The sequence below is a fragment of the Rana temporaria genome, chromosome 2 (assembly GCF_905171775.1).
Source record: "Rana temporaria chromosome 2, aRanTem1.1, whole genome shotgun sequence".
NCBI lineage: Eukaryota > Metazoa > Chordata > Amphibia > Anura > Ranidae > Rana > Rana temporaria.
Genome location: NC_053490.1, coordinates 359700682 through 359719587, shown reverse-complemented (window position 1 = coordinate 359719587; position 18906 = coordinate 359700682). Strand labels below are relative to the sequence as shown.

The 18906-nt window shown below is 44.1% G+C and overlaps 1 protein-coding gene across 3 annotated transcripts in view; it reads right to left on the bottom strand.

The window, feature by feature from the left end:
• Window positions 1-18906, bottom strand: part of SLC26A9 (solute carrier family 26 member 9) — a 736991-nt gene that overhangs the window by 436190 nt on the left and 281895 nt on the right. For all 3 annotated transcript variants that reach the window (XM_040337624.1, XM_040337625.1, XM_040337626.1), the window contains one exon: window positions 12153-12328. In XM_040337624.1, the coding sequence (XP_040193558.1) occupies window positions 12153-12328 (176 nt within the window). The remainder of the gene's footprint in view (window positions 1-12152; window positions 12329-18906) is intronic.

The window sequence follows — 18906 nt, the reverse complement described above, 5'->3', positions numbered from 1 at the left end:
CCCGTGACGTGTTGGTGGAAATACCAGTCCCTATTGAGACCTTGGAGAGTGCGATTCCCAATGTCAGCCTTAGGAGCTGGAGAGACATGGGTATTACCCATCTCTCCCACCTTTTTAGAGCAAATCGTATTTCCACTTTCCAATCCCTGCAAGCTACATACAACCTCACTCAGGCAGACATGTACAAATTCCGCCAAGTATCACATTTCCTTAAATCTGTCAGTGAGTGTAGGGTGTTACTCCCTGACCAGGTCTGGAAGTTCTACAAGTCCACTACCCCCACCGCCAAGGGGATCCCCCTCTTTTACAATCTTCTCCAGCACAGACGTTCCTTTGTCAAGTCCCCCCCGTTCCTGAAATGGGAAGAGGATTTGGGCACTACCTTCACAGTCCCTCAGTGGCAAGTTGCTCTTAATTCTGCTTATAAGGCTTCCAAATGTATTAACCACTGGGAACTTGCCCAGAAGATCGCCCTGAGATGGTACTTAACGCCATACAGGATGTCGAAGTTCTCTCAAGACAACTCCCCTCTGTGCTGGAGGGAGTGTGGCGAGGTGGGAAACATTATGCATGTTTTTTGGAAGTGCAAACACTTAACAAGCTTCTGGAACAGTGTGTTCAGGTGTATATCCTCTATTACTGGAGTTCTCACTCGACCAGGTCCTGCATTGGCCCTGTTAGGTTTGACCATCGACAAATTCCCTTCCCAGCTCCGCACCGTGGTGACTCATCTGCTGCTAGCGGCAAGGTCACTCATCACTCGGAACTGGAAGTCCAATATAGTCCCAAATCTTTCCGATGTAATTACTTTCACTCGTAATAATTATATATATGAATCCCAGATTGCCACAAGAACTGGTCAGAGGAGAAGCTTTGATAAAAATTGGCAAGTCTGGAACGAATGGGATAGAATGTGAACTAACCTTTGGTACACTGTTCTTTTGATGATAGCATATAGCTAGTGGAGGTCCTCGTCATGCTCTGGTATGACTACTACTCTGTATCTTACTTAATACTCATAGTCCATCTCACCCTTGTCATGTTCCCATCCCTTTTATTTTGATCCAGTTTTATTTTATTCAGTCTTATCTTATTCTGTTTAATTTCATATTATTGCATTACTTCTTGCTTATTCCTTCCTGTTGCAAGTCGTTTACTGGTACTATGTTCCCTTTCATACCTATTGGTGACGGAGTCTACAGGGCTGCTTATTAGAAGTGGCTGCATTTCTCCAGTATATATAGTATGTCTCATTTTGTAACCTGTTGTTTGTATATGCTGTAGCAGAACTGTGGTCCCTCTCTCATGTCAAACACTCATGTCATGTTCCTGTTTCTCTGTGAATTATTGTCTTGCGACTTCTTTTTCTTTTTCTTATGCTTGTAAAAATGAAAACTTTTCAATAAAAACTTAATTGGAAAAAAAAGAGTAAAGCGGCGTGGGAAAGAGACGTGGGAACAATATCTTCCGAACAGTGGGATAGGATGCTTGAACAAGGTGCCTTGGTCTCAATCGCCCCTGCCCAAAGATTGTCCCACCTGTTTTTATTACATAGGGTTTACCATACCCCGCATAAAATGTTTAAATTTGGATGGAGACAAAATAATGAATGCCCAAGATGTATGGATAAAGGGGATTTCATACACATGGTCTTGAAGTGCCCCAAGCTCTATGGTTTCTGGGTTGAAATAATAGAAAGGATAAATTAGATATTTGGAACCTCCCTCGAGCCAGTGGCTAGGATTTGCCTCTTGGGATGCATGGAGGACATAAGAGTAGCCCAAGACAACCTGGAAGCAGTATTGAGATGCCTCTTTCAGGCACGAAAGTTGATAGCTCAAAAATGGCAGGCACAGACTCCTCCGTCAGTAGAAAACTGGATAGAAACTATGAAATTAACAATTTCAAGTGAAAGAGTGTATTTCACTAGACAGGGGAATTACGGGAAATTTGCTAGATTATGGGGACCATGGCAGAGAGCTGTTGGGAATACCTTATAGGGGAACCCGATGGCAGATCCTCCGGGATACTACACTCCCCCGTTCGTAATGGTTGCTATCCGTAGCGGCAGGGGTGAGATTACCGGGAGCTCCCTTAAGGCGACACACTCTCCGGGAACTTTTGGCTTCCGATACCAATACAAAGAGATAAATGAAAAGCTAAATGGCCTCCTCTCTTCGCGATTAATAGTTCAGCAAATAGGGTTGTACGCTTCTTAAGGTAGGCGTTGGGAGGGGGGGTGGAGAGGTAAGACTATTGATCAGGAGACCTAGCAGCTAGTAGGTTTCTGAGGGTAGGCAAACTAGGAATACATTGGGAACTACTCAATTGTCTGTTGTCTCTGTTTTTTCTTGATGGTACGCTGTAACTAGGTCGCCTGCTCAATCGATTGTTTGTCACTGTAAACTTACCAAAAACCAAATAAAAAAAAACATTTAATAGAAAAAAAAAAAAAAAAAAACTATAGACCTGTTAGTCTAACTTCTATAGTTGGGAAGATACTGGAACGTTTAATAAAAGACCACATGGATGAGTTCTTGCTGGAAAAAAACGATTTAAGCAGCAGACAGCATGGATTCATGAAAGACAGAAGTTGTCAGACAAACCTGATTTCCTTTTATGAAGAGGTAAGTAAAACCCTGGACAGAGGAGTGGCTGTGGACGTGGTATACTTGGATTTTGCAAAAGCGTTCGATACAGTTCCGCACACACGGCTCATGTGTAAGGTAAGGTCTACAGGATTGGATATATCAGTTTGTAAATGGATAGAAAACTGGCTGAAAGACAGAATTCAGAGAGTCGTGGTTAATGATTCTTACTCTGAATGGTCCAATGTTATCAGTGGAGTACCCCAAGGTTCAGTGCTGGGACCCTTACTTTTCAATATATTTATAAATTATATTGGGTCTGAGATCAAAAGTAACATTTCTGTCTTTGCAGATGACACCAAGCTATGCAGTGGAATAACGTCCTTGCAGGATGTCGCCAATTTACAAGCCGACCTCAATGCTCTGTCTAATTGGGCGACTGAGTGGCAGATGAGGTTTAATGTTGATAAATGTAAAGTTATGCACTTAGGGAATAAGAATATGCATGCATCATACATGCTAGGGGGAGTACAACTGGGGGGATCTGTAGTGGAGAAGGATCTGGGGGTCTTGGAAGATCATAAGCTCAATAATAACATGCAATGCCAAGCTGCGGTTTCCAAAGCGAGCAAAGTCCTTTCTTGTATTAAGAGAGGTATAGACTCCAGAGACAGAGATATCATTTTGCCCCTGTACGAATCATTAGTAAGACCTCATCTGGAATATGCAGTTCAGTTTTGGGCACCAGTTCTCAAAAAGGATATCAGAGAACTGGAGAAAGTGCAGAGAAGGGCAACCAAACTGATAAGAGGCATGGAGAAGCTCAGCTATGAGGAAAGATTAGAGGAACTGAATTTATTCACTCTTGAGAAGAGGAGAATTAGGGGGGATATGATCAACATGTACAAATATATAAGAGGTCCATACAGTGGACTTGGTGTTGAGTTATTCACTTTACGGTCAACACTGAGGACAAGGGGGCACTCTTTACGTCTAGAGGAAAAGAGATTTCACCTCCAAATACGGAAAGGTTTCTTCACAGTAAGAGCTGTGAAAATGTGGAACAGACTCCAGAGGTGGTTCTGGCCAGCTCAGTAGATTGCTTTAAGAAAGGCCTGGATACTTTCCTAAATGTACATAAAATAATTGAGTACTAAGATTTGTAGGTAAAGTTGATCCAGGGTAAATCCGATTGCCTCTCGGGGGATCAGGAAGGAATTTTTTCCCCTGCTGTAGCAAATTGGATCATGCTCTGCTGGATTTTTTTGCCTTCCTCTGGATCAACTGTGGGTATGGAGTTGGGTGTATGGGATTGTACTGTGTTTTTTATTTTGTTTGTTTATTTTTTGTGGTTGAACTGGATGGACTTGTGTCTTTTTTCAACCTGACTAACTATGTAACTATGTACACACGACCGAACATGTCTGCTGAAACTGCGCGGACCAGTTTCAGCAGACATGTTCGGTCGTGTGTACGAGACCTCAGAGATACGCTACGCCGCCGTACCTTACCTGGCTTTAAATCGAATCCATAAAGATTTTGCGCCGTAAGTTATGGCGTCGTAGTGTATCTCAAATGCGGCGAGTAGGGGGCGTGTTTCATTTAAATGAAGCGTGTCCTCGCGCCGAACGAACTGTGCATGCTCCGTTCCTAAATTTCCCGCCGTGTATTGCGCTAAATGACTTAGCAAGGACATCATTGTTTTGACATGGACGACTTACGCAATTCACGGATTCACGGACGACTTACGCAAACGAAAAAAAAAATTCAAATTAAACGCGGGAACGACGGCCATACTTAACATAGCAGGTGTAACTATAGGCCACGAAATAGCAGCTTTAACTATACGCCGGAAAAAGGCGAATGGAAACAACATAAAATAATGCGACGGCCGCTCGTACGTTCGTGGATCGTCGGAAATAGCTTATTTGCATACTCAACACGGAAAACTACGTGAACGCCACCCAGCGGACGCCGAAGAATTGCATCTTAGATCCGAACGTGTACGAAGACGTACGCCTGTCGGATCTAACCCAGATGCCGTCGTATCTTGTTTTGAGGATTTAAAACAGAGATACGACGCGGGTAATTTGAAAGTACGCCGGCGTATCAGTAGATACGCCGGCGTACTCGCTCTGTGGATCTGCCCCAATGTTCCCCAATGTGGATCCATCTCACGCCGCCCGCTGCATTGCCGAACCCAAAAAAAATAAAGTGGCATAGTCACTGGATGATGTTTGCAGGTGACCCTTGTGATATCAGTGATCGGGGCATCCTGGGTCGATGATGTCACAAGGGGCGGGGTGACCTATTTAAGAACTGTCACCTGGCAGAGTAGGCATTAGGCGGTCAGTCATTGCATTGCCGCAGGCAGAGCTTTTTTTTCTGGGTCTGTTGGTGCAGCAGGTGTCGTGGTTGATGATGGATCCACATCGGGGGACATTGTTTATTTTATTTTTTAATAAAGGACTTGTCAAACACTGTCTACTGTTTTTCTTTATTTTTGACACTTTTTTGATGAATAAGTAGGGGTACAATGTACCCCATACTTATTTTCATGGGGGGGGGCTGGGATCTGTGAACCCCCTTGTTAAAAGGGGCTTCCAGATTCCAATAAGCCCCCTGCCCATGGAACCCCACTTAAAGTGAAACAATAAAAATGAAAAATTCATTTAAATATAGTGCCTGGGGGGTCCTCTTAGTCTGCCTGTAAAGTAAAGCATCCGTACCATGTATAGAACCTGCTGCAGCAAAAATTTACTTTCAAAAGAAGAAAAAAATTATCAAATCACATTTACATCACATGTAATTGTAATCATGGTTGTAATTGCTGGTCTGGCAATTAAAAAAAAAATTAAATAAAGAAAAAAACGGTGTCAGGGTCCCCCCCCCCGGTCCATACCAGGCCCTTTGGGTCTGACATGGATTTTAAGGGAAACTCCACGCCAATTTTTTTTCTTTAACTCCATACCAGACCCTTGTTCGAGCAGCAGGCATGGGAGGGCAGGGGGGCACCTTGTCCGCATGTTGATGGGGATAGGGGCCACTTCCCTACAACCCTGGGCAGTGGTTGTGTGGGTCTGTAGGCAGGGGGCACAGATCCTGCCCCCCCATGTAAATGGGGTTGACTGTCCATTATCATGCATGGAAAGACTACTTATGTGTCTATAAGGGTTAACTTGAGACTGCTAGATCAAACTTTCTCCCGTACTATAGAGAAAAATCTTAACAACCCTAGACAACTCTTCTGCACCATTGACATATTATTAAAACCTCATAGTCCCTCCACACTACCTGCTTCAACTCAGCTCTGTAACACATTTCTAGATTTTTTCTCCTCAAAAATTTACAACATAAGACACCAAATTTTTACCACACCACATCACTTCCTAGCCCATCCAGTCTTACTGGCTCTTCTCTCTCCCACTTCTCTCTACAGAATCTCTAACTAAATTGGACTCTATTATGTAATGCTCCACCTGAATACTTGACACCTGACCCATTTCCCACCCATTAATTTAAATCCTGTTTTAGTTCTCTCTGCCTTATTATTCTCAATATCATAAATGACTCACCGGCTTTGTACCAACAATCCCTAAAAGTGCCGCCATCACCCTGGTACCAAAAACAAACAATATGGCTCTGGACAATTTAAACAACTTTCGCCCAATATCTAACTTACCCTTCCTTGCCAAGATCCTTGAGTGGGCTTTGATATCTCAGTTACATAATCACCTGAATTTAAACAATCTATTTAAAACAGTTCAATCTGTTTTTTGGCAACTGCACAGCACGGAAACCGCCTTGGTCAAAGTCAATAAATACCTTCTGTTAGCTTCTGATTCCAGGTCACTAACTATTCTTATTCTACTGAATCTTAGTTCTGCCTTTGATACTGTAGACCACAATCTATTACTCTTTAGCCTCAAAACCATATTTGGAGACTCAGAATTGGCTCTGAAATGGATTCAGTCATATCTCACTGATCACTGTCCCTTTGTTTCTCTTGGTGGATTTCAGTCTGAAGTTGGTCCAGTCAAGTACGGTGTGCCTCAGGGCTCAATCTTGGGTCCCTTACCTTTTAGCATTTACATGTGTCCACTTGGCCAACTGCTTAGATCACACCGGCTCAATTATTACTTCTAGTAGCTTATCTATAGATGTCACTGTACTTGAGCTTCAGTCTAAATTGAAAAATCTTTGATGCTAGGGATAAGCCGAACACCCCCCGGTTCGGTTCGCGGCAGAACATGTGAACTGCCAAAAAGTTTGTGCGAACACCATTAAAGTCTATGGGACACGAACGTGAAAAATCAAAAGTGATAATTTTAAAGGCTAATATGCAAGTTATTGCCATAAAAAGTGTTTGGGACCTGGGTCCTGCCCCAGGGGACATGTTTCAATGCAAAAAAAGTTTTAAAAACAATAGTTTTTTCAGGAGCAGTGATTTCAGTAATGCTTAAAGTAGAACAATAAAAGTGAAATTTTCCTTTAAATTTCATACCGGAGGGGTGTCTATAGAACGCCTGTAAAGTGGCGCATTTTTCCTGTGGTTAGAACAGTCCCTGCAGCAAAATGAAATTTCCCTAAAGGAAAAAAGTAATTTAAAACTGCTTGCGGCTGTAATGTATTGTCGGGTCCCGGCAATATAGATGAAAATCATTGAGAAAAACGGCATGGGTTCCCCCCCTCAGTCCACACCCAAATAAAAAAAAGTGTGGGGCCCCTAGGCCCTATATACTCTGAACAGCAGTATACAGGCGGTCCCTGGGTTACAAATAAGATAGGGACTGTAGGTTTGTTCTTAAAGGGGTTGTAAAGGATTATTTTTTTTCATATTAGGCATCCTTTACCTGCATACATTCCTCTTTTCACTTCCTCATTGTTTGTTTTTGAAGTTGCTCTATTTCTTCTCTGTTCTGTTCACTTCCTGCTTGTCTGATTGTTACTCACCACTGTGAAGGGAGGCTTTACTGCGGTAGTCAGTGACGTGCTCGCCTCCTCCTGGGAACTACATCTGTGCGGCAGGACGCTCTCTACATGTTAGAGACTTCAAGGAGGTGTGAATTACTGGGCGTGCCGCAATGCATACTGGGAAATGTAGTTCTTACATGAACGAGCACCGCAAACCAGGAAGTGAATGAGAGAACAGAAACTAGAATGCCGGAGGTGATATAGATGAAGGAATTTAATAGGTATTTACTCATTTAACAGAATCCTTACACTGTTCTGTCTGTCTACCTTGCAGACATTAATTTTAGGCAAAAAAATGTTTCCCTATACAACTCGTTTAAGTTAAATCGGTTTGTAATTTGAAACAGGTACATTTTTTAAGTGTAGCTCCAGCCAAAAAAATCTATGTTTAAGCTTTTTGGATAGCATTGGGAAGCATTGTAACGTTTGTTTTGCTGTCTGTGCCCCTGTTCAGAAGATTTTTCCTCACTTTCTGTCCCAATGTCAATTTGATTTTAAAAAATTCCAAATTCGGAAATTTGAAAAATCTAAATTCGAAATTTGAAGTTAGGAAACTCTTAGGCCGTGTACACACGGTCGAACATGTCCACGGAAACTGGTCCGCGGACCAGTTTCCGCGGACATGTCCGACCGTGTGTACGGCCTAGCAGACAGATTTCCAGCGGATTTAGCTAGATCTCACTGCAGACCGTTCCTTGTGCAGCTGCATTGCATTTAATATATATACATACAGGTTTGTATATACAGTACAGGGCCAGATTCTCGTAAAGCGGCGTAACTTTGCCCGGGCGTAACGTATCCGATTTCCGTTACGCCTCCGCAACTTAGACGGGCAAGTGCTGTATTCTCAAAGCACTTGATCCGTAAGTTGCGGCGGCGCAGCGTAAATCGGCCGGCGTAAACCCGCCTAATTCAAATTTGGATCAGTGGGGCGTGTTTTATGTAAATCTACTGTGACCCGACGTGATTGACGTTTTTCCCGAACGGCGCATGCGCCGTCCGTGGAATTTCCCAGTGTGCATTGCTCCAAAGTACGCCGCAAGGACGTCATTGGTTTCGACGTGAACGTAAATGACGTCCAGCCCCATTCACGGACGACTTACGCAAACGACGTAACTTTTTCAAATTTAGACGCGGGAACGACGGCCATACTTAACATTGGTACGTCGCACTTATGCCTCATATAGCAGGGGCAACTATACGCCGGGAAAAGCCTAGCGTAAAACGTTGTAACTTTACTGCGTCGGCCGGGCGTACGTTCGTGAATTCGCGTATCTAGCTGATTTCCATATTTCGATGCGTAAATCAGCTTACACGCCCCTAGTGGACAGCTGAAAAATGCAGTTACGATCCAACGGCGTAAGAGGCTTACGCCTGTCGGATCTAATGGATATCTATGCGTAACTGCTTCTAAGAATCAGGCGCATAGATACGACGGGTCGGATTAGGACTTACGACGGCGTACATGGCGCTGCGCCGCCGTAAGTCCTTTCAGAATCTGGGCCATATAGTCTAGCCAAGCCAATACCTGACTGTAGGCCATTCCTGGAGTACGTGTTCAAAGACAAAAACAAAAAAATCTAATAAAGAAATGGAAAAAAAACTACTATGATAATGAAATTTAGCTTGTTAAACCAACAGTTTATCATAACAAATGCAATTTTTTCATTTTTTTGGGAAAACTTTTTTTTCATGCAGTTGTGCATCTTAGCACTTCTGATCTCATGCAGCCTCTTAGCAGACACTTCCCATTTATATGCATGCCCCCTGCACCAGCTGAATGTCAGGAGACAACCCAGGGAAACAATTGGCAGAGGGGGACAGAGCATTGCCACTATAACAGGAAGTGCTTGAACATGGACCTTCACAGAAGGATCACTAGGTATTATTATAATGACAGCTACAGATTTGAAAAGATTGACAAGAACTTTGGAAATAACTATGACATGATGAAGATTGGATGAGATCACAGGTCACAGATACAATCCAGCCGTGGGAACTGTCACAATACAGATGACACACACATACATCATCATTCATTGCTTTCTAATTCTCCCAAATGTAATGAGAAAGCCTATCCTCTTATTGGATGAGATGATCAGTGCAGTCATAAGATGTCTGACAAGGGTGCTTTTTTACAGAATCAGCAAAACATCCATCCTTAAAAGTTATATCCCCATTCCCCTCAGGAATGCAAGCCTAATAATTTCCCATCAAAGACTTTCCCAGCTGTGTGGGCTGGTGGCACATACACATGACATTGGGTGGAAGAGGCAGGGATGGAGCCTGGGATAGATGGTTGTTGGGTGAGCAGAGCCCATGTGCTCTCACTGATGTCCATCATGCAGCAGAAACTTTGTTTATTCCACAAGTGAGGAGCTCAGCCATGCACTGCTGCTGGGGAAAGGTGGGTCCTTTGTGTGCAGCTCACTCACATCTCCAACACACGCCGTGGCATGCTCACAACACACGACGTGGCATGCTCACAACACACTTTTTATTACAGGAATAGATCCTCAGACACAAAGTAAAGATAGACTATAAAGCCTCATATACATGATCGGACTTCCATCTGACTTTTTCGTGGATTTTGGTCCGAAGGGGCATTGGTCGTGAAGTTGGTATGCATACACACGGCAGAACATTTTCAGCCAACAAACACGAACGTAGTGACGTAATAGCTCTTTACCGCCACCCTTTGGACAACTTCTGCTAATGTTGTCTGATCTTTAGCATTGGTTCTGAGCATGCGTGTTTGTACTTTAGACTTTAGTCCGATGGACTTGTGTACACACGATCGGATTAGCCGACGTAGGACATTTGTTTCTGGAAACGTTGTCTTTTTTTACAGTGAACATTTGTCCGATGAAAAAGAAAAACATTTGTCCGATGGAGCGTACAGACGGTTGGATTGCCCGATCAAACAGGTCCGTTGGACATTTATTGTCAAATAGTCATTTAGTGTCACAAAACACTTTTCAGGCTACACAGGGCTCTGAAAGTAGTTTACATGCAGATCAGAGGGGGTTAAAATCTGTCTGAGTAGAACTATGAGGGGAGGGGTCCTGATTATCGGGCAGTCCCGGGATACAAAGTGACAAAGGCAGAGAATTCACTTGAATTCACGTGACAGCAGCATGGGAAGCAAATGTCCACACAGACAACACAACCTGCCCCCCTGTCTGTCAGTCCAGACACAAGTCCAGTCCAGTACACAGCCGGAACCTACCTTTCTTCCCCTTCATTGTCCGATAGTCAGTAGGGGGTGACAAAGATGAGGAACTAAATGTCTGGTGTGTCATGGCATGTCCTCCAATCTGTTACTTCTCCAAGTTGTCCTGTTCTCTCAGCAGCTTCGATTGATCCTCAAATAGGCCCTGCGGCAACATCACTTCCGGCTTCTCACTGGCACAGAGAAACCCGAAGTGATGTCAGGAGGGAAAGCACCGCCCATGTCCTACAGCTGTGCCAAGCAACAGAAACACAGCAAGAAGAATGACCCAATGATAGAGTAGAGGTGCACTGCATAGCGCCACCAAGCAGCAAAAAAAAAAACCACAAATGAAACGTCTCGCCTGCAATCAAGTGATTGCATTGGCGTCACGCTTCCCATAGAACACTGTTCGGTCCCCGAACACAGTTCACATAAAGGTATTTTTTTTTCTTAAAAGGGCCTTTTTCTGTGACTAGCTTGGGGGGGGGGGGGGAGAGTGCCCATGCGCCCCATATGGACAGGCCGCCACTGACAGTGAAGGTTGTTTAGAAATTGTCTTTAAAAAATATATTTGTGTACAATAAAGGGGATTTATACAGGGCTTTGGCTATCAGAATTGTTGTGTATAGATACATACCCTTTCCATATATTGAGTTCATAACTAGAATTGTTATATTCCTAGGTATTTAATAATATTATGACTAGGGACTCCCAGATCACTGCTTTTTGAAGATAGAAAAAGGGAGACCTATAGGCTATCTTTTGTTGTGTTTCGATATGTGTTTCGAGTACACCCCTTGTGAATGAGGCCTAAGCCAAGCAAATTGTAGAAATAATAAAATGACTAGCCAATAATATTCTGTCAATATATGCTGTTGTAACATTGTTGTGTCCATTTACTCATTCAGGAGAATTCAATAAAGCATTTGCACCACTTGATACTATGGTTGTAGTAAATCCAAAAAGAACTGCCACCAGTTTGTAGATAATAAACGCTGTTTAGCAGATCTACATGTTTGTCCCTGCTACTCCATCCTATCCCCATCTGTCTCTAGTTGTTAAGAACACTACCAGCCTCACAGTCAACATGCTCCTAGCAACCAGTAATACTACAGTTGGCGGGGTCTGATAGGGAAGCTGAGGGAACAGTTCCCCATCAGATCCACTCTCTCCTTGTGATTGATAGCTGGCAAAAGTGTCCGCCAATTGCCTGCTGTCAATCCCAGGGGGAGCTAGTGACATTGCACAGAGAAAATGCTGTGAAGAGTGAACAGGGTAGTGTGGAAATTTACAATCTGAACATTTTTTTATGGATTTGCTGCCATTTTTTTGGACCTTGGTAAATTTGTTCAGTTTTAGGTTACTACCACACTTACCTGAATGACAGCTGTTAAGCATGCCAGTGTGGCTGAAACTTGCATTCGGGCAGCATTCATTGCTTCAGTGTCTGTATCAGTAATATTTGTAGTCTTGTTTAATGTCTGAAAATTTGATTCTGGAGCCAGTTGCATGCACACATTTCCCACGATGATGCTAATGACAGCAAAGGTACCTTTGAAAACAATAATTTTAAGAAAGGGATACTATAACAAAATGAAATAGGTAATTAATATATGTTCATAAAACATAAAAAGATGCGCAAAAACTAAATGGATGATAAGTGACCAGAGAATCTGTAAAAGATTCACCTGTGTAACCAATAATACAATGCCTTTGATAGTAAATCTTGATTATAAAGTAAAATTACCTGTGTCACTGAAAAGTTAACAAATAGGTGTGAATTAAATGGATTGGTGGTATGAATTCATATAATGAAAAAACAGTTCATAAAATTTGTCACAATGAATAAATGCAAAAAATCATAAAATCACACTAAAACTTTTGGTACATGGTCCATGGAAAATATGTATATATGTAAAATGAGAAATAAAAAACTGCAATTGCAAAAGGGAGTCCCAATAGGAAGAAACACAGCAAACTTCAGGGGATCCGACACACTCTGTATTTGTTATCGTGTTCACCTATGGTACTGACAAATCGATATTGACATATGCATCCATAAGCTCGGAGAAAAAGCAGCCAGATGGCCTCTTACCAGAAGTGAAGGACTCCTATTACAGGAGTCAATCTCGCATATAGGTCTGAAGATCTCAGCTGAGGACTTATGCCCAGGGCCGATCCTAGGCAGGGTGCTCCGCACCCAGGCGACGCAGAGGTGGGGGCGCCGAAGCTCCAAAGTGCTCCCTTCCCTCCTTCTTGTCTGTGTCCAGAGACGGAGCGCATGTAGCGGGTGCTGCGGTTCCCCATCCCACTTGCTCTCTTCGCTGGCAACTGACAAGAGCGCATACCTGCCGCTGTCCCCGGAATCCGGGCTGGGTACAACAGCGGAGCCTAGTACCGAAACACGTTCTGGCACTAGGCTCCACTAATTAATACTGTCCGGTGTGCATGGAGCAGTCTCCTGTCTGCCCCGCCCCCTCTGCGTGTGTCGGCTCTTCTCCCATAGGCGGTGTGATGAGAGGCTTCTGGGTTGGCCGGAGCTGCTGCCAATCATCCTGTGCACTCCCAGAAATGCTCTCCGAGTGCCAACCTCCAAGTGACCAAAGATGCCACATATGCCCCGCCCCCTGTAATGTGCTTCTGCTCCCAGCGTGCCTGAGCTACAGGGATCTATTGAAAAAGTACTGATCTATGGGGACACCTGATGTGGGGGGGCTCTGATGGGGGACACCTGCTGTGGGGGGCTCTGATGGGGGATACCTGCTGTGGGGGGGGGCTCTGATGGGGAACACCATCAAAACAGGTGGATTTTATAATGGCCCTATTAAGGTTTGCAGCAGCATCCAATTACTTTTGGTTTGATGGAGATTTTTTTTAGACAGGACACGGGGGTTGCCATGGGGGCCAAGTATGCCTCTAGCTTGGCCAATTTGTTTATGGCCAAGTGGGAGGAGGATGTCATCTATCCTGATGCTCTTCTTCAGGTGGTCCTTTGGGCCAGGTAAATCGATGACATCTTTCTCCTATGGGCCGGTGAGCAACACGATCTAACAGAATTCATTGGGTCCCTCAATAATAATTCAAGAGGGATACAATTGAAGTATGAGGCAAGCCAGACTTGTGTCCACTATCTGGATCCCAAGATAGAAGTTAGGGATGGGAAGTTTGTCACTGCTCGGATCCCCAGGAGTTCCTTACTCAGGCCAGTATACTGACAGACCGCTTCCTTGAAAAGGACTATTCCCGGGATTCCCTACAGGGGTGCTTGGATGGGGTCATAGCCTCAAATAGGGAAGACCTTCTTCGGGAGAAGGTTAGGGGTGGGCAAGAACAGGTGTTTGAGGGGGTGCCGTTTATTACCACCTATTCTGTTCAACATAGGGCTATTGCCCATTTGGTTAATAAACACTGGCACATTGCTAAAAATGATCCTCTATTAAAAGACATCTTGCCTCCTAAGCCTCGTGTAGTTTTTAGGGGCGTGTGTCGTCTCTAAGAAACCAATTAGCCGTCAATGTTCTGGATCCCCCGAATCCAGGCATAGGTTTCTTTGACCAATTAACTGGCTATTATAGGTGTGGTAGATGCAGGGTCTGTTCCCTAAATTCCAATACACAGAGACGTGTGACTGTTTTTTCCTCCACAGTGACGGGAAAGGAGCATAAAATCAGACCTTGCATCACTTGCGTCTCTACGGGTGTGGTGTATTTGCTGCAGTGCCCGTGTGGCCTGCAGTATGTGGGCCGGACCAAAAGGACCTTTCCGGTCCGAGTAAATGAGCACATTACGAATATCCTTTCTGGGTTTAAGAATCATTCTGTTTCAAATCACTATAGGCTCAAACACAAAACGGATCCATCCAATACCCTTTTTTTGGGCATCGACAAATTTAAACCACATTGGAGAGGGAGCAATCTTGTGAGAGAAATTTCAAAAATGGAAATGGGATGGATATACTGCTTAAAGGCATATTCCCCTTATGGGTTAAATATCGAAACCGATGTAAACACATTCATTAATAACGCATGATATGTCAACCCAATGTGAATAGCACCAATAGAAGCAGCTGGTGGTTTTTGTGTGCATTTTCGTGCCATTTTTTCCGACTATTCTATTTCCCACATTTTCTTGGTATCAATATACCAAGTTTGAGGGTATGGTTTAAGTGTAATCATAAAATGGTCAAAAATCAGTTCCTCCTCTTGGAATGAGCCCACTTTAATGCATTCAAAGGTGCCAATGGAAGACGGATCTGATAAGTTAGATTTGTTTATCCCTGTATATGTGCCACCTCAGGGTTTGTTTTCAATCACCCAGGACTATGGTGGCTTAAGGCACTTTTATTCAATGAGGGGCTTGGTCTAACCGGTAACAATAGTGGAGTGAGTCCCTTTTTGGTATATATGACTGCCCATAGCTATCTATAGGGATTTGTTGTTATTGTATTTTACATGATTTTTCCAGGAATAATACAAAATTTATTTTTGCATTTTTTAGTGAAGCTTAATCATTACCATTAAAGTGGGTGGGGAGTGTACCCTTCCTTTGAGGATTAGCTCCTTAGGGCATTTTTAAATTATTGGGGATATATTAATATCTGTAGGATGACATTTATTTGCATCCTCTTCTTTGCTTTTGGTCCCGACTGTTTTCCCCTGTCTGGCCTCCAGGGTGATTCTCGCTTGGTGTCCTAGATGGCGTTGGAGAGCAGTTTTGTTGGCGGAGCGTTACGACGGTCAGCTTGTGCCAGGTTTGCATTCCTGCACGACCATGCGTTGCTGATCCAAACACTTAACTTTGTGATGGTAGTCTGTATTGGGAACATTTAACCTTAATGCCCATTCATGTATCTTCAGGATCTCGAGTATGGGCAAAATTACCATATTCAAGATGGCGTCATTAGGTGCCATTATTTGGTATATTTTAGCTAGGTTATCTTTTATCTGGTAGTCATCATATATTAAAGGAGTTAACACCAGTATCAGTAGTTTTAGTTTTTTTTAGTTTTTTTTAGTTTTAGTTTTTTTTAGTTTTGTTATGGCCTAGGGGTGTAGCGCCGCACCTCCTATTACTGGCAGGTTGACCACAACCAAGATGGCGTTTTTGCTACTATTGCTCCGCTTTCACAATGAGGTGCAGCCCTTTATTAATCGGTGAATCACTGCTATGCCCTACCCCCATTGATAACGTCCTGTTGATGACGAAACGCGGCTGGGAGGACACGCAGTGACGTCACCACGCAGAGGAGGAGGGCTCCTTGTATGCCGGCTGGCTACGTTTGAATTTTAAAAACGCTGTTTTTACTTCTATGTTTTGTAAGTACATTTTATGCCTTATTAAAACGCCCTTTTTGATACGGAGTTACGCTATGGTGCATTCTTTCCTTACTGTCTTACCGGATGTATTGGATGGCGATATCTTATGAGCGGTTCCTGTTATCTTTCCCTGAGTGATCCTGTGAATACCAAAGGCCGTGGCTGGGCTATAGCCATCTGCTCATTTGTGCTTGCCCTCTGGTAAACGGCCTCTCATTACCGGTGAAGGGTTCACTAATTATACATATCCAGTCACTTTGGTGGTGTGAAGTTTTATCTGAGAAATTGTCTGAAGGAACCTTCTACTTTGAGACATGTGTTTACAGCGGGGTATTAACCTCACTATATGGACTGATTTGATTCAAGGGTGTCCTGTGTTTATTAACTCTTTATATGGACTTGACACATATACACTTCTGGCAATCACTATAGTTTACTGTTTATGGCACGGCTTTGTTTCTATTTCTATGTCATTTTGTGTATCGCACGCCTGCTGCTGCCTCTTATTGAATGTTTCGTTTAATTTAGTTAATTTTGTTTTCACTAGCGCAGTTTTTTCTCCACACGATGGGGAACACCTGCTGTGGGGGGGGGCTCTGAAGGGGGACACCTGCTGTGGGGCACTGATGGGGGACACCTGCTGGGAGGCTCTGATGAGGAACACCTGCTGTGGGGGGCTCTGATGGGGGAAACCTGCTGGTGGGGACTCTGATAGGGGACACCTGCTGGGGGGGCTCTGATGGGGGACACCTGCTGGGGGGGACACTAATGAAGACTTCTAAGGGGAGCATCTCTGTGTTTGAGTCGTAGCCATAGAAACATGTGTAATGGGGAGGTGTTAGTAAAATGAGCACGCTCCCACGTGGGGGCGCCAGAATTATTTCTGCATCCAGGCGTCTGTGACCCTAGGATCGGCCCTGCTTATGCCCTGTGCACACGAGCGGAATTTCCATCTGAAAAAAGTTTGATGTTTTTTCCGACAGAATTCCGCTCAAGCTTGGCTTGCATACACACGGTCACACAAAAGCTCTCTGAACTTTTGAGAGTTAAGAACGGGGTGACGTACAACACTACACTGAGGCGAGAAAAATAAGTTCAATGCTTCCGAGCATGCGTCAAATTGTTTCTGAACATGCATGTTTTTTTCACCATTGGAATTCCATACAGACGAACAGATTTTGCGATAGAAATTTTTCCCGGCTAAGTCGGAAATTCCGACAGAAAAAGTCAGATGGGGCATACACACGGTCGGAATATCCAATGAAAAGCTCCCATCTGACTTTTTCCATCGGAAATTCCGAACGTGTGTATGCGGCATAAGGCTCCGTGTCTCTCTCCTCAGATCACATGGGCTGCTTCCCGGACATACGGAATCAGACTCCCTCTCTATTCAGCAACTCACACACTATCATAGGTTGTTTGTCAAAACGCTGAATGAATGAAGCCGATTCCTGCGTATTCAGCTCGATAACAAAATGCAGTTAAAAATAAAAAGAAAAAAAGAGCGGGGAACTTCATGTGCAGCAAAATGTTGGTATTTTATTCCCCGAAAAAAACTTTTTCCAAGCACATAAAAACAAAGGGCAAAATCCACAAAGCAGATGCGTCGACTTAACTCGAGATTTCTAATTTTACACCGCGCGTATCTTTGCGCCCGATCCTCAAAACGAAAAATCAGTTTTTTCCGTCCTACCTAAAATAATTACACCGGCGCATCCTCTGACGCAAATTACGCTAGTCACGCCGCTTTATTTGATAGGCAAAGATGCAAATGAGGGAGATAGGGCGATCCTCAAAATTAAGTGTGTGCACCGTAGATTACGCCCTGTGCGCCGTAGATTACGCCCTGTGCGCACCTGTTAGTTTCCTGGAGCAAAATTAGACTTTATAAAAGCAGCCCTAATTTTACACCTGCCCTGTAAAGGTCTGCTGAAGCAACACCATTGAGGAAGAGCTGACAACACATCTTTGCTGGACTTCAATCTGACTGCCAAAATGCCCGGCCCATCCATGATTATAACGGCACTCGCAACTTTACAGGCGCAGAGAAGGAGGAGGGCACAGAGGAGGAGGGCACAGGAGAGGGTATACCGCCCACGCCAAGATCTCTTTGGCATGACTGCTTCTGAGGTCTATGGCAACTTCCATTTAACCAGGAAGCCATCCTGGAATTAACCAGGATCCTGCAGGATGATCTCAACACCCCAACCCAACGATCCCATGCCCTGCCACCTCACATCAAAGTTATGGCAACCCTGCATTTTCTTGCCACTGGGTCTTTCCAAAGAACATGTGGAGGTCTGGCTGGGATGGTACAGTCCTCGATGAGCAGGTGTGTGCACCAGGTTGTCCCTGCAATACTGAGACGCATGGGCAATCAATTTCAAAAGCCCACCCAGGAGGACCAGCGATTGAAGACCATGGCGGACATTTATCAGATTGCCCGATTCCCACGGACCATCGGGGCCATTGACTGTACCCATGTGGCACTACAGCCCCCCCATGATACAGAGCACCTGTTCAGGAATCGCAAAAACTGGCATTCCATAAATGTCCAGGTAATCGTAGATGCCCATGGCCTCATCTGGCATGTCTGTGCCAAATTTCCTGGTTCGTGCCATGACAGCTATATATTCCGGCACACCAACATATCTCGTGATTTGGAGCTGAACCTGTATGGAGACAGCGGGCTGGTTGGTGAGTGACATGGGTGTCAGGTATGACTGCCCCCCCCCATGATGCAGACATCACAAGGGGCACATGCATGACTAATATCCTCCTGTCTTTTCCCTTCCAGGTGACTCTGGATATGCCC